Below are 25,130 nucleotides of genomic sequence, written 5' to 3' on the forward strand. Positions count from 1 at the left end.
CAATTCATGAACTTAGATCTTTGGGAATAGTTAATGTTACACTTGACTCCCTGATCGGTAAGCTGACTTCCTTTGAACTAAGCAACTATGATAACAGTATGCCTAAGATTGATGCTTCCTTCAAATCTTCCATGACACTTGCACCAACAATGAGAAGAAAGAAAATGGAAATAGTTCTGCTACAAGAATAGGTCATTCTTATGAACATAACAACTTGTTATCTAAATATCAGGAACAAGATGAGCTTGAAGCCCTAATAGAAAGAAGGTTTCTAAGAGGAAAAGGGAAGTACAGAGCTAAACTACCCTTGAAGTATTTCTCATGCAATAAAATAGGTCATATTGCATCCAGATGTCTTGACAATGATTGGAAGGATAACTTCATAAGATACAAAGAGAAGAGAAAGGACTGCTATCTTGTAGAAGAAGGAGTTACCGATGAAGAATCAGAAAGATATGATGGAGAAGGGATTGCATTTGTAGTGGTAAAGGAAGATAGCAAGTGATATGGCAATCATATCTAGTTCAAATCGGTGTAGAGACTGGGTAATTGACAGTGGTTGCACTCACCACATGACTGGTGACAGGAACAAATTCCTCAGCATGGAGGACTATGATGGAGGACTAGTGATATTCAGTAATGATGCTCCTCATGTGGTAAAAGGTAAGGGATCTATAGCTCTAAATGATAAAACCAATTATGAAGATGTTTACTAGGTAGAAGGGCTAAAGTATAGTTTGTTAAGTGTTTCACAACTTAACAATAAGGGTTACCAGTTGGAGTTTAATGAAGGAATATGCAAAATAAGTGATAAATTAGGAGGTCTAATTGCTACCAGTAAACAAACCAAAGGTAATTTGTTCTACCTAGACACCACTGTAGGAAGTTGGCTAATGGAAAATGTAGAAGACAGTTGGTTGTGGCACAAAATATTGTGTCATGTTAATTTTGATAGCATATCAAAGGTTAGTAGAATGAAGTCTATCAGAGGTATGTCTGACAATATGAAACCTGAGAATGCTATGTGTAAATATTGTCAGCTAGGAAAGTTGACCGGATATAGTTTTAGCAGCAAATCTTATTCATCTGAGAATGTGTTGGACCTAGTGCATACAAATTTGTGTGGTCCTATGAGGACTAAGAGTTTCTATGGGGACTAGTACTTCATGTTGTTTGTAGATGATTTCTAAAGAATGGTGTGGGTTGTATTCTTGAAAGAAAAATCTAAAGCCTTTCACATGTTCAAGGTCTTCAAGGATCGAGTGTAGAGAGGAACTAGTAAGAGTCTAAAATGCTTGAGATTGGACAGAGGAGGAGAGTTCAACTCTCAAGAGTTCATAAATTACTATGAAGAACAGGGGATTATGAAGCAGATGTTTGCACATAGAGCACCTCAACAGAATGGAGTTGTTGAAAGAAGAAACAGAACTCTAATTAATTGTGCAAGAACTCTGATGATACAAAAGGATATTCCACATGTCTTCTAGAGAGAAGCAATGAGTATTGTTGTGTATATCTTGAACTGGATTCAGGTGAAGAAGGGGACAAATAAGACTCCCTATAAATTATGGTGTGGATATTCACCTAATGTGAGTTACTTCAAGGTATTTGGAAGAAGGTATTACATCTAGAGGGATTAGTACTCTGGAAATTTTGATCCTAAAAGTGATGAAGGAACCTTCTTATGTTACTCCACAAAGAGTAAAGCATACCGGTGTTTGAACAAAAGGATCAGTAAGATTGTGGAGAGTGCAAATGTCAAATTGGATGAGTTCTCTTAGAAAAATGAACAGGATGGCAAGAATGAACCAAAGAACTATCAAGGATTTGTTTACATTATATCAAACAAACCTACTATAGAGAATCCTAATGTAGCTGCAAATGAGGAAACATGTGAAGTAGAACCTACACAATCGGTAGAAGAAGCTCCAAGAAATGAACCAGTACAGCCAAGGTATGTCAGAAATAATCATCTTGCTAACAATATTATTGGTGATAAAAATGTAGTAGTATTGACTAGAAGAAAAACAAGGGAGAGTACTTGTCTGCTCTCTAAAATTGAGCCCAAAATAGCAAAGGAAACTCTAAAAGATGAAGACTAGATCAAAGCTATGGATGAAGAAATGGAGCAAATTGAGAAAAATGAAACTTGGATCCTTGTGCCCAAACTGGAGAACAAAAATGTAATAGGCATGAAGTGGGTGTTTAGAAACAAAATGGATGAAACCGGTCAAGTAGTAAGAAACAAAGCAAGATTATTTTGCAAAGGGTATGCACAGGAAGAAGGTTTGGACTATGGAGAGACATTTGCACCGGTGGCCAGACTGGAAGGAGTCAAATCTTGCTTTCTTATGTTGCCTATAGGAAGTTAAAGGTCTACCAAATGGATGTCAAATTGGCATTCTTGAATGGTGTTCTAGAGGAAGAAGTGTACATTGAGCAACCGGAAGGGTTTGCTTCAAAAGATGGAAGATACATGGTATGCAAGCTAAAAAATGCTTTGTATGGGCTAAAAAACACCAAGAGCTTGGTATGAGAGGCTGCACTCATACCTGATAAGTATAGGTTTCATGAGAACCAGTAACAACAGTAACTTGTATTTAAAGATTGGACAAGAAGGAAATCATTTGATTGCAAAAAAAATTGTAGATGACATCATCTTTGGAGGAGATGATGAAATGAAGAAAGAGTTTGAAATGTCCATGCTCGGTGAAATAAAATTCTTCATTGGCCTGAAAGTATCTTAGCTAAAGAATGGTATATTCATTAGCCAGACCAAATATATAAGGGAAGTATTGAAGACCTTTTGAATGGAAGATTCCAAACCTATTGGAACTTCGATGGTTATAGGTTGAAAGCTCTCCAAAAATGATGAGGCTAATGAAGTAAATGAGACATTATATCGACCCATGATCGGTAAGTTGCAGTATGCAATACATAGTAGACCGGATATAGCACAAGCAATTGGCTTGGTTGCTAGATTTGCTGGATATTGAAAAGAGACTCATATGGTGGCGGTTAAGAGGATATTTAGATATCTTAAGGGGACTAATTAGTATGGTCTCTGGTATCCACATAAGGGAAATTTCAACTAAGTGTCTTCATCGATGTAGATTGGGTAGGGAACATTGACGACAGAAAGAGTACGAGTAGAGGTGCATTATTTCTTGGAGATGGCATTGTGTCATGGACAAGCAAGAAACATAATCGTATCTCTCAATCCATAGTTGTGGTGGAGTATGTAGTTGTTGTAATCAACTATATATAGGTAGTATGGATTAAGTAGATCTTGAAAGGTATCCAAGAAATGGTGACTGAACCAGTGTTGATACATTGTGACAATACAAATGTCATTAACATATCAAAAAACCCGGTAATGCACTCTAAGACCAAGCATATTGCAATAAAATATCATTATCTTAGGGAACAGGTGTAGGAAAAAGAAGTTAGACTGGAATATGTGGCAACCAAGGAATAGGCTGCAAACATATTCACCAAGCCACTACCTAAGGATACTTTTGAGTATCTCAGAGGTAAGCTAGGGGTAATTCCCCTGTATACTCTAAGGTAAGTGAAGATCAGAACAACATCAATCTGGTATGACTTTCCTGAAGATTTTATGTATTTAGATTTATGGTTATCGACCACTCCTGTTAGGGGGAGCAGTCATTGTAGTATGTGCATTAGGTTATCTAGACTACACCTTTGGCATTGATTTCAAAGGGGGAGTGAAGCCAGATGTAACATGAAGGACATGAAGGAAGATGAAGTCAGATGTGACATGAATGGAAGCCAGTGAAAGGGGGAGTAAGATCTTTACTCAAGCACAACAGAAGAAGAAGTGATTGGTTGCTAAAAAGAGAAGTTTCCAGTGTTTCCATCAATGCCAAAGGGGGAGATTGTTGGCATAACTAATGGTGTTGGCACAATCGGCTCATCAGTTAGTATTGTCATTGATGACCAACACTTACCAGTGAATAAGGACAAGCTCATATGCAATAACATGTGGTAAACCTTAATGGTTTACTCATGGATGCAAACAGCATGGAGGATTTAGTGCTTCCCAAATATACATCATTGATACACTTAATCAGTGTGTTGTTAGAAGGCTAATCGGTTGAAGGGAAAAGAGAGTAACCGTTCGGTCAGTCAAGAACTCGATAGGCATTGAGATCAGTTTCTTAAAAATAGCAGATGAAATGATGATGTGGTCACAAGAGGTGACTTAAATAACAATTTAGTAGTCTTATGCATGATCAGAACACTCTGGACAGACAAGTGATCAGTCTAATTGATGATCAATGGCCGATGGCAAAAGGTGAAGAGTTACACTAGTGAACCGGTGATACCGGTTGAAGGATGATATCCTCTGTGAATCTCGGAGTAGTGACCGATAAGATGGATGTGATGAAAAAATGTGATTGAATCATGGTGAGATATCAGCAAACAAATGGATAGTGAAGTCTACTATAGTTAACAATCAGTTAAGGTGAGATTTGTGTGGACTTTTCGGTTTGCATTAAAAAGACAGAACATGACCCAAAGGAAGTTAAGGATGAGTCATTGGCTATGTTGATGGAGAGCGCACAGAGAGTGCGGGAAGATTTGGAAATTTTTTAATTTCAAATCTACTGAGTTTTGTATAAAGGTTTCTAGCAAAAACCAAAAATTTTGATTGTAAAAACTGCAAAGTGCAATTATGAGGAGAGGTGATCTAGCAAGATGAGAAGAGGACAAAACTGTTAAGTAAATAGTAGTGGTGAAGAGAGTGTGCAGAACTTGGATAGTGTGAAGAGCAAAGAAAGAATGCAAAGCACCAGAAGAGTGCAGAGAAAGTGTGATGCAGAGCATCGGTAGAGTGCAGAGCAAGTGTAACCGGTAGTCAAACCGAAGAGCTTCATTTGGATTTGATTAAGCTAAAAGTAGCTATTGCAACAGATCATTCTTTCTGTTGTTTTCTAATAACTACAATAGTAAAATCCCTTACCCTGGTGAAATTTAACAGGTCCCTTTGGTGAAATTTAACAGGTCCCTTTGTATAATCCCTTAACTAGGTGACATCTTAAATGATAATCCTAAGTCCTTTAACAAGGCTACCTCTAATAGGGTAAAGGTTCTAACAGGCCTCAAAGAAAATCCCTCAACTGGGTGGCACCTAACAGTGTCTTTGTAATCTCCTAATAGGGATGGCTCCTCATCAGGCATAGTCCAGAAGAGTGCATATTTTGTGAGTTTCTAATCACACTGTGGTTTTCTCCCATTTGGGTTTCCACATGATAAATCTTGGTAGTCTTGTGTGTTACATTTTTGTGTGCATGTTTCTTATCAATACTTCTTATATTGATAAGTATTAAGTTTGAATAAGAAGTTTTAATTAAGTTTACATATATAATAAATGGTATAGTGTTGATTCACCCCTCCTCTCTCAGCATCGGTTGGGACTAACACTAATGTATTTTCTTGCATTGGATATTTTCTCATTATTCTTACACTTGGGGGGCAATGATTGATTTCTCCTCCTCACTCTCTCCTCTCTAAGGATCTACTTTCCATTTGTGGAGTGGTGTTTTTTCATGACTGGGTGTCATTCCTTGTGTGAAGTTATTACATTTGCTCAAGGATTCTCTCTTATACAAGAGGTGTAAGTCCTTGGCTACAACCTCTTCTTCACGTGGCAATGTATATCTATCATAAACTTACCCCTCACTTTGAGTCAAAAGTGTGTCATCCTTAATCAAGAATCACTTTCACCTAGCAATAGGAGGAAGGTATGAATTCTTGTTCTCCTTCCCTTATTTTCGGTAGAATATGTTATGGAACTACAAACACAATGGAAGAAGAGAACATGTGCCTTTTTTAGTCAATATAGAAGATATCCAAAAAGAGATATCAATGCTTTGCATCATCCTAAAGTAGACAACATAAGGAACAACATATAAAATAAAAGAGATACAAATAGAAGTATGTTATGATAGATTCGACCTCTTTATTATCTTGCACCAACAGAGTAACAAGGGTCATCCAAACAAAGCCTAACATAACACAAAAACATATCAATCAACACATCATGGGGGAAGCATATTACAAACAAGCAAACAAACAAGAGAGGATCTAAGGGACGAATGAAGCTAATCAAGAAAATCATTTTCCTCCCAATCTTCCTGAACATTATTTAGGGATGGTGGACAAGATGCAAGAGGAGCCACTTCAAACATAGTAGATGGAGCCACTGGAAGTTCCAAACAAGGACCATGCTCTAATGATGAGTCACTTTGTTTGTCACTAGGAGCTAGGGTTAATTATTTATAAAAATGTGAAGATAAATTATGATTAACATCAACAAGCTCTACATATCATCAAAATCATTAGAATCAATATTGTTAGCATGAACAACATCATCATCCATATCATCGTCTAGATTGATAAAAATAGGATCTCTAATGCGAAAAGAACTTGAACTATCATTTTTCTTAAGCATTTTTAATGTTGGTGATTTAAGTTGAACTTCTTCCCTAGGGTTAGGCGAAGGCTAGACAAATGAGATCAAGTCAACATTTGGTGTCTTTGGGAAGGAAATGGTTTGTGAAGCAAGCTCACAAGCCATAGCATATAGATGTCCTAGATGATTATATTGAAGTGATTGTTATTTTTTTATGCACCCATCAAAGTGTCCTAATAATTGATCATTGAATTGTAAAATAATCTAGGATGAGAGACAATAGGAGAGGATAAATGAATAAAATTGGATAACTTTAGATACTATGTCATAGTAATTATTCATACAAATATTTTTTTTAGTTGGCTTAAATGGCTAGTAAAATTGGTTAGAGTATGTTAAATTATATAAATATGAATTTAAAATTTTGGGGGTTAAATATTTGGACAATAGATCAATCCACACAATTTAGAATTATCTATGTAACAAAATAATGAAGTCTATGTAGAAAATATTTGTCTCAATATAGAGGGGATGCAATAAATGTAAAAAGTGTCAAAAAGTGTTTACCTATAGATGAGATAAGATATTAAAAATATGAAAAAATGAAGATTATGAAAATGAGTCCAACTTCAAACAAAATTGATCTTTTTATTAATATATAATTAATTTAAAAAATTATCAAATGAAACTTAAAATTAAATAAAAATTGACATAAATATACAAATTTAACCGTTATAATAATTTATTTTAAAATACTTAAACAAATATTTAGTAATAAGACTCATTATAAAGTTTCATATGCCTTTCATAAATCATTGACTTGTAATCTTCATTTTGTTAATACTTTCCAAGTCAAACAATCAAGATTAAGAAATACTTTTAATTAATTATTAATCTTTATATAACATGATTGACAAATAAATAACCAGGGGTGTAGTCAGACACAGTGGAATGGAATGAGTCTTCCAGCTTACCTGTTTGGAAATTTCGAACTCCTCAAGTCATCCTTATTTCCCACCTCACCTGTAGATGGAAAAGTCTTACCATTCTCTCTTGCAAACCAGCGGAGGACCAATTCTTAAAAAAATCGATGGTGGTTTACGAGCTTCATGGATGCTACCAAGAAATCTACGCCTAAATGATTAGGGGTTTCCCAATTCTACACGGTGGAATGGAATGTGTCTTCCAGCTTACCTGTTTGGAAATTTCGAACTCCTCAAGTCATCCTTATTTCCCACCTCACCTGTAGATGGAAAAGTCTTACCATTCTCTCTTGCAAACCACCGGAGGACCAGTTCTTAAAAAAATCGATGGTGGTTTACGAGCTTCATGGATGCTACCAAGAAATCTACGCCTAAATGATTAGGGGTTTACCAATTCTACACGGAGAACTATAACTATCATTCCATGTTCATGAAAAATTCGTGAGCCCAAATTAAAAAGCTCTGGTGAGACTGCTTGAGATAGTAGATTCCAAACCAGAAGACTTTCAATGGCGGAATTCAACTTTGCAAGCGCAAGAGAGATTCATCACTTCTTCCATTCTCATATCCTGGAGCTCACTACATTCCGAGGGCAAGGGGCAATTGAGAACTACTGTAGAGGATGCATGAGACCCATTGGGGAAGGTTTGGCCTACCATTGTCAGCCCTGCAATTTTCTCCTTCACTTGACCTGCTCACAAATCCCTCAGCAAATCACTCATCCAGCTTGTGGTCACGTTCTTCATCTGCTGTCTCAGCCGTGGAATTATGCACCCTCAGCTTGCAGATGCAACGCATGTTGGCAACCCATTACCCATGGCTTCTCCTTCCACTGCTCTATTTGCTGGCTAGATCTGCATCCTTCGTGTGCAAATCTGCCCAGGGAAATCAATCATCCACATCATCAAAGACATAATTTGTTTCTCTTATTCATTCCACCCTATCAAAATAGACTTTTTACCTGTAATGTCTGCCACGGAGTTGGAGGTTCGTGGCACTATCACTGTTCTGAGTGCAACTATGATTCGCATGTGAACTGCACACAAATACCTTCCATCAGGGAATCTCTGCTGAATGAAGCTTCTGAAGCTGTAAGCCGGGCATATGTTAATAATGGTGGAGGGCATATGGGCCGGTATATGTCTACAAGATCAGGCCCCAGTCATATGGAGAGAGGTTTCTGGGAGCAGCAGCAACGTCCGCCACTCCAAGACCCATATATTAATTATGGAGGGCATATGGCCGGGTATATGTCTACAAGATCAGGCCCCGGTCATTTGGAGAGAGGTTTCTGGGAACATCAGCAACGTCCGCCATTCCAAGACCCATATAATAACACGAGGGGTAATATGTTTGTGAGGCCAGTGATCGGAACCATTATGCATACAGTGCTGGGGAGTATTTTACAAGCTTTTATGAATCCAGGTGGAGGAGGAAACGGATGGGGACTCGATAGTTTTGGGGATTTGTCTGATATTATTGGATCTCTGTTTGGATATGGATTCTATTAAATCAAGTTATGAGTGTGGTATGTATACATTGTCTTGCGATTGGAAAAAATGTCTGTACTCCATTTAGGTATATGATAGTTAGTATTATAGGGGGTTAATGTGTTTTGTAAGTTGTTTTTCATAAGGTAATTTTCATATGTATAGTATCATTTTACATAATTTTGCATATTCAACTTATCTTGTCATGCATGTTCATTGTAAGTGGTATCAAAGCTCTTTCTAGGGCCATTTTTATAAGAGCTTTATCCATTTAGGGTAATAGGTATTTATCTACTATATGTTCTCAACTCACTTGAGAGAGATCTTCATGGTCAAAAAGTGGTTACAGCCACAATTGCACTGAATCTATTTTCTAAGTTTTGCCAAAAAAAAAAAACTCTTCATAATTAGTTTCACTCTTTGTATAGTTTAGATCTTATGCTAGATATTTTTTAAGTATATTTAGAGGGGCTATCATTCTTGAATAAGCTAGTTTCTTTATAAAATGTCTATTGAAGTGAGGTGTGTTTTGAAACCTATATACAAGGCATAGATAAACTTTGTATATAATTGTGCGTTTCCACATACCATTGTGTATATTGAAGAAAATAGGGGGGCTTTAATTCATATTGTGTATTGGGAGGGGGTGAAAAAAAAGGAGTTTAGGGCAATTTTTTTGAAAATAGGGGGATTTTTTAGTATGTCATGAATGCACATGATATAACCCAGGTTCACTAAGTGAAGCCCCTGTGATTGAAGAGATCATAAGGACTTTTTTACAACTAACTCTCGATCATCTTTGACCGTATGAATTTCATAATTCCCTCATACTATAATCGATGGTATGTCTTGGAAAAGAAACATTTCCCTCCTTCATTATAAGCCTTTATGGGGAATCTAGTTATTCCCATAATGATATATATTTTGTGCTTATTTTAAAAGTCCCAAAATGTGGTTTCTTTTTCTTCAAAAAAAGAAACTAAAAAAAGAGGAAAAAACCAATGTTCTTACTATTGTAATTATTTTTTTGGTCATCAAAACCCCAAAAGGGTGATGTGAGAACATATGATGGATAGTCATATAAGCTTGGAGAAGAAAAAGTTTTAGAAAATTAGGTTTTCACTACAGCAAATATGGCTCTATAAAAATATTTGGTACCAAATGTGAGGAACACCCTACAACATATTAGCCAAGCATGAAATCTAAGAAAAAAATGTTCAAAATAACAACATGGAATATATTACTATATTGAATTCAGTGGAAATTTGCTACCAAATATCATTAGCCTCTTCAAAGGGAAAAGTTCATTTGAGTAGCACCAAATAAAATATTATAAATAGATATTAAGTAGCATACATCCTATATTTATACTAATTCTCTGAAACTAACTAATATTTCTAATGCGTATGGAATCAATCAAAATAGCTCAAATGATGACTTGTAAAACATATAAATTCAAGGTATTATAATAGTTTTAAAAGACTTAGGACTAGGTTGTCCTAAAAACATGTGATTACCGATAATGATATCATAGATTGGTCTAAATGACCAATAGAAAATAAATAAACCCACAATTCTACATAACAATTCATCATATACTTGGCCACACCAATAAAATATTTAGGAATTATACTCATGGTCTTAGAAAAGTGTTAACACACACCTCACCAAAGAAAATTTACAACATAGGTATATTGGAGCTAGTACGATCATCAATGCACATCTTAGCAGCTACTCACCTTAAGAACAAGAACATTCATAGTAAATTAAAAACTATCATTGATAAAAATGAGATATGATGGTCCATGAGGCCTCCATGCTAACACAAAACAAAATGAGGTTAAGATGATTATTTTTTATAAGATGGGTTTTTCATAGGGCCCAAACCCTATAACAAAACCAAAGCCCTACCTTGGAACAAATAGAGCTCAAGAAGTATGTTAGATATCCATATCAAATGATAAAAATAGTCTATCAATCATACACTAGAATATCATTCAAATTCAACCAAGATCCCACCCATAAAAAAAACATCCATATCATTAAAATATCAAATGGTTCTATGGCCCAAATAAATTACATTATATATTTACTAAATATTTCTAGTGGACCAACCACAACATGACAACACTTCACATTAATCGCATAGTAAAGAAATAATGGGCCCAATAATTGTGACTTGGTGTCTCTATGGCCAATGGTGAAATGATAGGCTTAACATGGGAACAAGGTGAACCTAGAGATCATATATTCATCATTTGTTATCATAGGTCAACATTATCCAAAGAGAAGAGGAAAACCTTATGATCTAATATTATGCAACCATTTCTACTGATGTTCTACTTTTTCCTTTTTACCACCCCTTTTTGAGGATTGTATGTATTAGTAGTCCCCATCCATATAATACATTTTTCAAAGAAATAATTAAATTTATTTTATCATATCATCAACCATTATTTGTTTTAATATTTTCAATATATTTGTTGCTTCAATTTTTAACTATTTAGAATTAAAAAATTTTAAAGTTTAAGATCTCCATCCTTATGTTGGAGATTGTACCCATATCTTCTTAGAAAACTCATGTATAAAGGTTAGATTATATTTATCTCCTCCTTGTGGTTGAGAATTCATATGCCCCCTATGCATAAGCTAAATAAATTATAAATCCCTTTTTATACTTCTCTAAAATGGAATTGTATCCTCCTTTCTAGTCATGAATCCTTAACAAACATATATATGTGGATTTATACAATTAATACCAAGAAACAAATACTTATTTGATAAGCAAGACAATAATCGATGTTTTAAATGCTACTTTTAAGTGACCATAAATCTTTTACAAACATATGTATGTGGATTTACATAGCTAATACCAAGAAACAAATATTTTCTTTGACAATAAAGATGAGAATTAATATTTTAAATGCAAAAGAAATTGATGTTGTAGTTCACTTGTTGAGCTATGAATCCTTGAGAAAAATTTATTATAAACAAATGTTAAATCTAATATGTATTACACATTTTAAATTGTTCCTATAACCAAAACATTGTATCAATTTTTTGCATTCTTAGTCTAACATTTATCAAGACAAATTTCAAATCTATGACCATTTTAAGTCATTTTATTGACTAAAACAATATTATTTTTAAATTTCACACAAGAAATACATTCATAATTTCTTAATATTTTTTATATTTTTATTTAATGGGAATTTTTCCAACACCTTAAAAAAAAGTAAAATATTGCCTCCTAAAATGACCTTTTGGGAACCTTTATCTTCTCTCAAGAACTTAAAATAGTCCATATTATATGTCATGTTTTAACTTGCTCTTGAATCAACATTCCAAGCATCTTTTGACAACCCATGTGAAACTAAAAAACCAATGCAATTTTATATCATTGTTTTCTTGCAAAATAATTCGATTTCTCTAGTTGAAATATTATAAGAACGCCTCCTTTTTCTTGTGAGATTGATCCCATTTCTATCCTACATAATTATAAAAATAGCATCTTAAAAAAATTTCTTTGATTACTACTAAATATTGGATTATGATTCTTTTGTTTTCATGATTATAGTGACATGGGGTTCCCTTATTTCTCTACTTTATTGTTATTAATTTATATTTATTGACAAACTTTTTCTTCCTTTTATCCACTGAAGTTTGTCCACTATTACATGGCTCACTATTAATTTTTTTAATTTTTCCCTCTTCACTTATCAAGGTTCTACATAACTCTTCAAGTTTCATACATCAATTAATTTTCCTATTAATTCAAAGTTAGAAATTTAATCATCATGTTTTTTTAAAAATATTTTCAACAAAGAAAACAAAAAATTTGACAACCTTTGATTTTTTACATTTGAAATTCAAATTTGCAATTTGATTCATCATACTCTTTTGTTTGATACGGTGTGATTAATTTTAATCCTTCTCTTAATTTAAGACAAGTTCATTATTTTTTTAGATACAATTCTATTTTAAATATCTTTTCATATATTTTTTGCAAAAAAAGGCATAATTTTTTTTCGTAGTTTTTAGACATTGAACATGTTGAACTTGATTCGAACATCAATTTTCCATAGAATATTTGCACAAATATTTACATACTTATTTTCTCATTAAAAAAAATCATTAGTATCATTAAGTTTTTCTTTCTAGCGTAAGGTCCCATAATTTCATAATTTTTTGTTTGTAAAATTAACATCATCTTACTTTTTGTTTTTCATAATTTATTTCTTTTAATGTTTTTGACATCATGTGATTCTCATGATTAAACATTAATACTTCTTTAGAAAATAAACAAGAGGAAGAGAACACAACAAAAATATGGAACCCAATACAAAACTAATTTCTTTCAAGATAAACTCTACAAACATACCAAAAAATAATATTGTACTATTTTTCCTTCAAAAAAATTTATTATTAGTCCAAATCAAGATTTTAGAATATTTTTTATTTAGAATATAACTATCAAGAAAAGTGGCATCAATATATTCACCTAATTTACCCCTTTATTATGAGGAAATAATGACACTCTAATAATAAAAAGCATAATAGTATCAACATATATACTTTCCTAGATAAATTATTTGATTCATTTGTCACTAATCTATATGTAAGAAACATCTTATTTACAATATTTATCTTCCAAAAATCAAATAATTTATATAACTGTCAACAATACTTAAACCTTATTAAAAACAATAAAATAAACTACCTTTAAAAGAATCCCTTTCTCAAAAATAGGTTTCAATACAAACTCATTTCCCTTTTGTTTTTCTTAACCTCTCTTGTTGAGAGGATCATTTTTAAAATGAAGGAAAACATCCTTTTACACTCATGTCAAAAAGAAAAAACCATTCGTGAATTTTTTTTAAATCACAAAATAATCAAGGTGTGATATATAGTGTCTTATAATTAAAGACATAAACCCCTTTTTAAGAGGCAGTTAACTTTTTCTTATTTGCAAAATTATACACTTGAATTAAGATTAGTATATGTGATTATTTATATATGACAAAATGTTTACAATTCATATTTTCATAGAAAACTTACATTTTTATGAATTAAACAATGAAATAATAAATAACTATTATATTTTTACTAACTAAAAAAATTATTTTTGATCATTAAAGAGAATATTGCTTAAGAATAAGCACAAACATCTAATATATTTTTAAATTACTAGATATCTTTAAACTACTAATACTTCATATATAACCACTAAAAGAAACACAAAGACACCACATTTTAAAAAAACATAAATTTTAATAAAACTATCAATACCAGATGATATGACCTTTTCAAACTCGCCGATCAACAGCTCACACTACAAACCACATATCCCAAAATTTATCATATCAGAGAAGGAACCTAGAATGATTTTATTCATACCAGATACATATAGCCTATTGTATAGTCGATGTACAATAGCTATCATTAACTTACAATATAAAATTTACTTTCCTTTCCACTGGATAAAGTATGGTAATGTAATACCCTAAAAATGGTCATCTAAACCATGAGCCCCTAATCTCGACAACATCACCAAGGTCCTAACCAAAGGCAATTAAATCAATCTTGAGCACACAATTAATTTCTAAAATCATCAAATGTCACATGGCAAATTAATCACTCAATATTAATTGAATATTTATTTAATTAATTAAATCATTCCAAGTAAATCATTTTTAAAAGAATTATCTTATTTATTTTATTTTAAACATCCTAGCATATTTAATTAAATAAATCAATTTGCCATTAAATCATCAAAAAGAGGAATTAATTTGAAAAATAAATAAAAATTGTCATAAATATTCAAAAAAATGAAACAAATCAAGAAAGAGGAATTGGAAATTATGAGCACAAATCTTCAAAAATGGAAATAAATCAAAAAAGGAATTAATTGAACAAAAAAGAATTAAAAATTTGAGAAAAGAAATCATTTGAAGATAATCTTGAAAAACAAATTAAAAAGTGATGAATAATCTCAAAGAAAGCAATTAAAACAATTAAATATTAAAATTGAATGAAATAGAGAATAAATCAGTTTTTCTTGATTTTATCTTAATTTTAGTTCAATTTCCTTTAAAACTGAGAAAAGCATCCAATCACATCAATTCACCTGGATTGTGCTTCCTCTTGGAAAATCTTGACCACTCATCACCATTTGATCTCAACCTTTGGTTTCTTTTTGAATTTTCTATAAATTCAAGCTCTCATCTCTCATTCAAAAAAAAAAAGGATCCTGGAGAATATATTGTTATTATGTTGATTTTGCTCTAGGTTCATTGAGAATATTGCATACATATTTAGATCATTTATCTCATTTATTTCTTAAATCTTGTTAGATTAATCTTGCATCCATCTAGCATTAATATCATGCTCATATAGATTAAAAATCCTTCGTTTAGGTGTTGTCTAGTCACTGGATAGCTTAGCAATCTGAGAGAAATCTAAACTCACATCTACTAGAAGGCAATGGATCGATTTGTTATAGTTTTATTATTCATGTTTGTATCTGTCTAACCATGCATGTAATGACTTAATTGAAGTGTTGTGCTTATAGATACAAGTCCACTTTTCACACACACATTTCTGGCGCCCACCGTGGGGCAGGAAACTACTTTTTCGGCCTTAAAATCATTCTTTTTATCTTGCAGGTTTCGTCCGTACAATCTCTGCGAAATATCATACAAGCAGTTTCACTGCATCATACGACATTATATTGAAGCCTGTAGTTTATCTTACAACATAATATTATACACTATAATTTGTCGTATGAATCAGAATATGGACTTGTACGACATATTGTTTCTAGTTATTTGATTTTATCCTCTGTCATCCTATGCTAATTTCTGACTCGTACGATAAAAGTTTTTTGTCGTTTCATTTTATGAGAATTGTCATACGATTATGTTCTCTGTTAGATTAAAAGAAAGTTTCACTTTTCGGGGTTTTTTTTAAATTAAAATTGGATTATGCTAACGCTAACCCTGAATTGTCTTTTGTCTATCTAGTATTTTCACAGCTTGACCAGTTTCTTGCAGGACACTTGTCAAAGAATTTATCAATCAAACATATGCCTGTCAAAGAATAAAAACAACATGACTACTGATGCGTTATTTTTGCAGGTTGCCTAAAGAGAAATCAATCAAACATCGTGTATTCTTTAATTTTTTCTAGGCACCTAACTTGCTATCTGGGTAATGAACAAATCTGTCTTTTGTGTTTTTTTGGAAAATTCTGAGAGGTAGGAGAGTATGCTCTTGTCTTTTTAAGACAAACAGAAATCTAGACCCTTGAGGCTTTTTCTTTGTTTGAGATTTGTACATCTTTAGCAGGCCTGCCCTCCCGAGGGGTTGAAAACTCTTAAAGTCGTTATGGCTGGTGTGAGGGGAACGACCTAAGTGGGAATGGCAAAATGCCAAGTACTCCAACCCACTATAAAATAAATGTGATTTGATGAAAATCAAGTCAACAGTGGTGCTCGAGAATAGCTCTCCTTAGTACCTTCAGGTATATTGAACCTTGGTTTTCAAGTCTGGGAGACCTCTTAATTGAGTTTATACCTCGACACGCCGAACGGAACCCTTACTAGATCCAATTAAAATTAGAAGCTACCTGATTCACCTCCAAAAGGTTGATAATCTTTGTGCAAGAGAGATAGTAACTCTCCCAAGACACTTGCCATATCGTGCCCCCATTAGCATTTGGAGTCGGCTAATACGGCGTTGAGAATCCTTTGCATGAGACTCAGCAACCATATTCTGATTAGCTATTGGGTGTGTACCTAAGTCAGCAAGCAAAGTTTTTCTTCTCTAAGCCAACTTCCGTAGGGTTTGCATGTTGTGATTAGAGTTACTATTCATACTACGTGTTTTCTGTGTTTTTCATCCTTGAAACTGAAACTAAAATACTAAAACTGGAGAAAACAAATCAACAACTCAGTGATAAACTCTATCCATGTCAAAACTAGTCTATCTCGGTCAAAAATCAATCCACCTCAAAATTGGTCATACTCAGTTGTCAAACTCAGCTATTGAAAAACTCTGAATTTTTATCTCTGTCCTATTAAGAGTCGTACGAGCCTGATCATTTGTCATCCTACATCATATCCTGTGTCGTATGAGTCTACTAATTTATCGTTCAAAGCTAATCCTCTATCGTACGAGACCCAAAAATATGTCGTTCTAAGCTAAATACTATGCCATACAAGACAGAACTGCACAAAATCATTTGTCATTCAGGACCTGCCCATTTGTCATACGGTACTAGGCAGAAACTCGTACGAAATAGAAATGTTGTTGTCCTGAAGCTGTTATATTGTTGTATGGTCTCAGATATCCTATCGTACGAGTCTTTGATTCTGCCTGTCCAGAACAATCAAACCTATCCAAAACAGTCTACAGTGAGCCTAAAACTGGTTATCATCCTCCTGAGCATAAACAACCTTGATAGTGTACCTCTGTCGTTGCATTGCACGATTTTGTTGATCATCTCTCAGCTAGTTCAAATAAACATCTTATCAAACCTAAGTTAACTTACATAATGTCTTACACAGGATAGATCATTCCTAAAACCAAACTAGATCTTAGTTACTTCTCTCAATCACTATGTTAAATGAACTACTAGCTACAATTTGATCTTGACTTCTGCAAAACATTTGGCTCTCGATCCTGTCGGTTACAAATGCCTGTTCAAACCAGAAATTCTTGTAGCAAAAGAGACAAAGAAAAAGAAACGCCCTTTTTGTCAAAAGATAATCCATTCTTTGTGGAAAACCCTTTTTATAATAAACCATCCTCGTCACAAATACCAGTTTACGACATACCAATCTTTGGTCAACCCTTATCTCCCACCATGTCTAGGGAAAGACAAGAAAGAGAAGCTAATAAATGAGACACTCACGATGACTTTAGCAATCATGCCACTGACAATGATTCCTCATCAACTGAATCTAAGCTTCCTGAACCTCCTAGGCTGAAATAAATAAATGTCAGAATGATAAACAATTTCGAAAAATAATGAAGGTCATCATGGCTAGGGAAAAGGAAGACTATTTCCTAGAATTAGCAAAGCAAGGTGCCAAACTCCCTACTAGTTATAATGTGGAGGCCCTTGTCGCTAAAGAGGAAGAGACGCCATGGGGAAAAATAAGCAAACAAATGCAAGCATTACAAACCGCGGTCACAAAAATAGACGACAAAGATAAAACACCAAAACAATATTCTCTGGACACAATATGCCCATTCCCATTTGACAAAAACCTTTACATGTCTCCATTTTCTTCACGAGTTGAGATCCCAAAATTTGACAAATATGATGGTACCTCAAATCCTCAGGATCATGTCAGAGAGTTTTGTGTCACCTGTATGGAGTTCATGCACGATCAAACATACCTCATGTGCCTTTTCCCAAGGAGTTTAAGTGGTCAAGAAATGGAATGGTTCTCGAGTCTACCCAAAGGGATAAAAATGTTTGAAGAACTAATCCAACTATTATTGCAACAATACTCATACAACATTCGACATCTTGTGACTATGATAGATCTTTGCAATACTAAACAGAATACAGGGGAGCCTTTTCTCACTTTCCTCCAACGTTGGAGAAAGATGTTCTCTAGGTATCCACAACATATCCCAGACTCTGAAAAAATGGATATATTTGTCAATAACCTAGTCCTAGAACTGAAATATAGTATACAAATGCAAGTACACCCATCATTTAACAAAATGGTAGATAATGCTATTCAGATGGAAGAAGTGCTCATAAAAAAGGGGGATATCTCACCTTGGAAGGAAACACAACCAGGATCTAGCTCTAAAGAGAAGAACAAGTATTGGAAATTTGGCAAAGACAACAATAAGAATGTATTTAATGACAGAGTAGTAGATACTGTTAAAACCACCTCAAATCCCACAATATTCAACTTAGCTAGTGGCACGCAAGCACTCAAGGCAGCTGAAATTGAGGTAGAAAATCCTCTGAAGAAAACAAGAGAATGGTTTAAAGAAAAGCCTTGGCTTTCAAAACCTAAGCATGATTTTACTCCTCTAGATGAGTCATATGAATCAGCTTTCAAAACCTTATTGGCAAATAATCTGATAACATTGCCAGACAATTCTAGGCCATATGACCCAGAAATTAGACCCAAATGGTGGAGAGAAAATGAATATTGTGACTACCATCGAAACAAGGGACATAACATAAACAACTGCATGAAACTCTGACATGAAATCCAAGATCTCATTGACGCAGGCAAGATCATTGTTGGAAATCATGCGACTAATGCTGGTCACAAGGTCTTTAAAGATCCCTTACCCACTTATGAACAAGGAGATCCCTCAAAATCCAAGGGAGGAGATAGGGTCATTTATACCTACACTAACAACGATAATGTGATCAACATGATTGAATCTATTCAACCTGAATATTGCAATGTGATCATAGTCTAGGATCACCAAAGTCAAGCACAAACTGCTAATGTCGTGACTTGCGCTCAAAAGAAGATCACTCTCCCAGGAGCTAGTTCCTCAACCTTTGATCAAACAACATCAAATCTACCAAATAGACAAACAGAAACAATTATGGCCAAATCAAAACAACTAGGTTCATCATCTTCTCCTAGTTATAGTATTGACAAACAATTGAAGAAAGCCAATGCTCAAATCTCCATCTTAGAACTACTTAAGATCTCTTTTGCTCATAAAGAGGTCCTAGACAAAGCTTTACTTACTACCAGTGTCCCTAAAGATTTAGACGTAGATCAGTTTCAATCTATGGTAGGTCACTTGACTCCACCTCATTACCTCACTTTCTCTGAAGAAGATGATAACTCACTGAGTCACCTGCATAACCAGCCATTACACATTGAAGCTATGATCCATAAACACTGAGTTAAATGTGTTTTGATAGATGGAGGTGCTGGGTTGGATATTTGTACCTACAATCTACTGACACAGCTGGGATTTTCTGAAAATGTTATTGATCCAACAAAGAAGATAACAATCAAGGCTTATGATGAAGAAGAAAGAACTTCTAAGGATCTGGTACTATTACCAATCAAAGTAGGACTTGTAGAAAGAGATGTCATTTTTCAGGTCCTGGATCTTCATCTTTCATACATCTTACTAGGCAAGCCATGGATTCATGAAATGAAAGTAATACCATCTACGTATCATCAATGCCTGAAATTTCCTTATAATAGAGTTGAAGTCAATATTCCTGTCGATACAAGCTATACCTACAATGCATTAACGCAGAGTTGTAATACTTTTGTTCCTCATAATAGAGCAGCTTCTACAATTGAAAGTTCAGAATCTTTGCTGAAAGATTTACAAAAGAAATTGAAAATCACAAACACTGGCATGGATGGCTACAAGATAAAGCCTATACTCTCACTAACGTCTCTTCCTCCATCACCAAGACAGTCAGGAAAACCATCAGAGGTTATGAAGCCACAAATTTCAACTCCAAAAGTCATTTATGATGGTCTCTTTATACAGTCCTCTACTTCTCTTACAAATGAAATAGAAGAGGATGATGTCCTCAAATCACTTTTCAAAGAGGATAGTGCAAACAAAGAAATACGACATTGTGAGATTTCCCCGACACAATATGGTCCAGGATATAAGATGCTTCAACAATGGGATATTCAGGTGTTGGTCCTATAGGCAAGCATCAACAAGGCATTATTGAACCCATTCAATTACAAACAAAGTCTGTCAATGATAAAGCTGGACTGGGATATGATCCAAGAAAGCAATCAGATCAGAAGCACACATCTCACCATCAACATAAGTGGAAGAAAAGGGTACTACCTTTAACAACACAAGAAATTAAAACTCAACAAACTCAAGAAGAGTGTGACAATGAGAAAAAAGAATTGCCCACCCAGAGAGAAGAAGCAAATGGTAATCAAATTCCAAATATATCAGCTATAGTACCACAAGAAGTAGAAATCCCAGAGGATATGAGAGACGAAGTATATAGGATTAGAGATTTGTTTGCACCACTAAAAGTTCCAGTCACATATACTGGCAGACAACAAGTAGATGATTCAGAAACTGATTCAAATGAGTATGAATGGGGTCCAAACCACATCTCAGATACATCTACTACAAAAACCCTTGAAGAATCCAGTGATATCACAGATGATGCACAAGAGCTGATACGCCTAAGAATGCAAAAGGAAATAGAAGAAATCAGACTAGAAAGACAAGAAGACTATGAACGATAGTTGGAGAAAGATCAAACACAAGCAATTTCTTCACCTACCAACCCTCCTAATGAGATAAGACAAATCAGGTACGGAACTACAAAAAAAGACCTAGAATCTACAGAAATAGAATCAGTCATCAGTCCAGAGGAAGTTGAATGGAACAGACAACAGGGATTAACAGAACCATCAAGGTTATGTCCACAAGTATGTCAAATACAAGTAATCAATGAACCAAATCACGAAGGAACTTGTAGCATCAAAGATGTGGGTATTGATACTATAGATAATTTTACTAAGCCACTTGAAGATGAGTTAGAAACTTCATCCTATGACTTTGATGACTTAGACAGGAGCTCTATTTATAACAACAACTATTCAACAATGCATTATGACTACTTTATCATGAATGATGAGATACTTTCTACTGATCCTGTTACTGTTACACCATGGTATGTAGTCCAGTCTGAAGTAGGTGACGACGCTAGAAGTAGGTTGGTTGGGTTAGGTCCAATAAATACTAACATGAATTTCAATAATCATGTCGTAACTCTTCCTGGTCTCAAGACACATATGCAAGGTAGTCTTCTGGAACTCGACTGGTCGGTCCAAAGTCATGATGAGAGTACCGTGAACTCCCTTGAGCTTGTTCCAACCTTATCCCTAATACATCCTGAATTGATTGATTGTACTCTTTATAACCAACCCTTGAATGTACCTACCTTTGCCAATGACTATACATTAGCCTACTATCTCAATGAAGTCAAACCCATGTACTCTTCCACCAGCAAACAGAATGAAAACATGACCGAAGCGAATATCAAGTATCTTAGTCGCAAAAACAAGAAAAATAAAAATAAAAGATCTGGTGGTGAAAACCACGTTGTGGTGGTGTTAGAAACAAAAAGAGAGAAAATAAAGGACGTACCTAAAGGTGAAAACCTCTCTGAGGCGCTTGAAGGTGAGATACTTGATATACTACCAAGTCACTTCCAGGAGAGATCTTCCATATTGATCGAGCCAACTCAACCAGTGAACATTGGGAGACACCACACATCATTCCTTTAGCTCAATTACTATCAGCAGAAGAGTTAAAATATTTCAGCAACCTTTTTGTAGAAAAGAAGATCAACTTTGCATGGACATACTCAGATATGCCAGGACTCGATCCTGATCTCATCATGCATCATCTCTCTATTACACCAGGAGTTAAACTAGTCAAGCAAAAACTCCGTAAGATGCATCCTCATGTGGCACTGCTAGTCAAAGTTGAGCTAGAAAAATTGTTAAAATCTAGATTTATCACTATCAGAGCTATAGACTACGTAGAATGGATATCAAATATAGTACCTGTATCAAAGGCAGACAAATCTATTAGAGTTTGCACAGACTTCAGGGATCTCAACAAGGCATGTCCGAAAGATGATTTTCCATTGCCCCACATTGACATGATAGTAGATATGACTGTTGGATATGAGATGTATTCATTAATGGATGGATTCTCTGGTTACAATCAAATCAAGATAGCACCTAAAGATCAAGAAAAGACAACTCTCACGTGCACATGGGGAACCTTCTGGTGGAATGTTATGTCGTTTGGGCTAAAGAACGCGGGAGCAACTTACCAAAGAGTGGTAACCACTATCTTCCACGATATAATGCACAAAAACATGGAAGATTATGTTGATGACACCCTGGTAAAGACTATGAAGAGATCTATGCATATTCAAGAGCTAGGCCTCATACTAGATAGAATGGAAAGATTCAAGCTCCGGTTAAATCCTAAAAAGTGTGCATTTGGGGTAACATCAGGAAAATTTCTTGGTTACATAATTTCAAAAAAAGGAATTGAGGTTGACCCTGAAAAGGTCCAAACTATAATGGAAATGCCTCCACTCAAGAATATCAGTCAAATGAGAAGTTTACAAGGCCGTCTTCAGTGAATAAGGCATTTTATATCTCAACTAGCAGACAAAGCTCAACCCTTCATGAAGGTATTAAGGAAAGGAGTTCAATACAATTGGGATAAAGATTGTGAACAACATTTACAACAAATCAAAGAATATCTTTCTAATCCACCCATATTAATGCCACCGATTCAAGGTAAGCCATTGATTCTATACATATCAGCTACAGATACTTCACTAGGGGCACTTCTGGCACAATAGGATGACAATAAAAAGGAATGAGTTATCTATTACATTAGCAGAACATTGGTGTCATATGAAATGAACTACACTATAATAGAGAAAGCATGCTTGGCATTGGTCTTTGCATCACAAAAATTGAGGCACTATATGTTAGCACACTCCATTAAGCTGGTAGCCAAGATTGATCCACTCAAATATCTTCTCAGTAAAGCAACACTTACAAGGAGACTGGCCAAATGGGTCATGGTTCTTACCGAATTTGATATTGAATACATGTAACGTACGGCCATCAAAGGACAGGTTATTGCAGACCAACTTATTGAGGCTCCACTTGAAGACAATCAACCTCTGCATATAGAATTCCCAGATGAATCAATCATGCACCTTACTGAACAATCATGGAAGATGTTCTTTGATAGGTCTTTCACTCAACATGGTTCTGGTGCTGGAATACTTTTTATTACTCCCCAAAAATACTCAATCCCCAAAGCTTACAAGATTCTCTTCCCTTGCACAAACAACATTGCAGAATATGAAGCTTTGGTAAACATGATCAAACTGGCCATCAAATGGAAGATTGTTGAATTACACATCTATGGATATTCGCAATTCATCATCAACCAAATCAATGACCTGTATCAGACAAGGGATGAGAAACTGATGCCTTATAAGAGAATGGTGGATGATCTCAAGAAATAATTTACCTTCGTATCATTTCAGTAGATCCCTAGAATAGCAAATAGAGCAACGGATGCAATGGCCACCTTGGCATCTATACCACAGCTACAGGAGTCTAATTTTTTCTTTGAATTCCAGGTGGAAGAGTTACATTACCCTGCCTATGATTCTCCCAAGTCCCAGATAGTCTGTTCTATTATTGGACATGACTCATCTCGTTATAGCCACATTTACTCTTACCTGCATGACCAAGTTGTCCCCGCTAATCTTTCCCGAAATGAAAAAAGGAACCTAATCCAAAATGTGTCACGGTATGTCATCATTGCTAACGACCTATTCAGGCGAGGTTTAGATAATACTTTGCTTAGATGTTTAGAAACTGAGGAGTCCCTGTAGACACTCAAAATTGTCATGTCTAATTAAATAAATAGGGTAAGTTTATTGTGAATGAATAGGTTGTGAGTGTGTGCAAAGTGAAAGGATGAAAATGAATCCTGAAAGAGGGAGGATTGGCGAATGAAAGTGCGGCGTTGGTTGTTCGATAGATCGGGAGGTAAGATATTGTCGCGAAGGTATGTGAATATGGAACCATATAACTGGGATTCAAGACCAACAACACATATCATTTCCGTAGGAGTGATCTCATATGACGGAATCAACAAGATTCACCCTCCTTCTTCCAATGGACATAAATTCATTATCATAGCCACAGAATATTTCACAAAGTGGATTGAAGCCATGCCTCTCACACAAGTTACTGGGAAACAAATCGCTACTTTCATCCTGAACTACATCATTTGCCGATACGGGATTCCTACTTCCATTATCACTGATAACGGGCGTCCCTTCAAAAACCAGGATGTTCGTGAACTCTGTGAGTGCTTCCATATCTCTCATCGTTTCTCCACACCATATTACCCCCAAGGTAATGGCCAAGCTGAGGTGTCTAACAAAACAATTCTTAAAATCCTTAAAAAGACAGTCGACGATGCTGGCCGTAACTGGCATGTTCAACTCAATCCCGCACTTTGGGCCTACCGTACCAGTGTCCGCACACCTACAGGAGCTACACCCTACTCACTTGTCTACGGCGCTGAAGCCATCTTGCCTATTGAGGTCGAGTTACCTTCTTTACGGGTCTCTTTAAGAAACATAATCAACGATGAA

At 34.9% G+C, this 25,130-nt stretch overlaps 1 protein-coding gene across 1 annotated transcript; it reads left to right on the forward strand.

Moving 5' to 3' along the window:
- The first annotated feature begins 7,874 nt into the window (after nucleotides 1–7,874).
- Nucleotides 7,875–9,021, forward strand: LOC131046380 (uncharacterized). Its single transcript, XM_057980117.2, has one exon. The coding sequence runs from the start codon at nucleotides 7,932–7,934 to the stop codon at nucleotides 8,931–8,933; it is 1,002 nt and encodes a 333-aa protein (XP_057836100.2). The 5' UTR covers nucleotides 7,875–7,931; the 3' UTR covers nucleotides 8,934–9,021.
- The last annotated feature ends 16,109 nt before the right edge of the window (nucleotides 9,022–25,130 follow it).

This window comes from Cryptomeria japonica, chromosome 8 (genome assembly GCF_030272615.1).
Source record: "Cryptomeria japonica chromosome 8, Sugi_1.0, whole genome shotgun sequence".
Taxonomy (NCBI): Eukaryota; Viridiplantae; Streptophyta; class Pinopsida; order Cupressales; family Cupressaceae; genus Cryptomeria; species Cryptomeria japonica.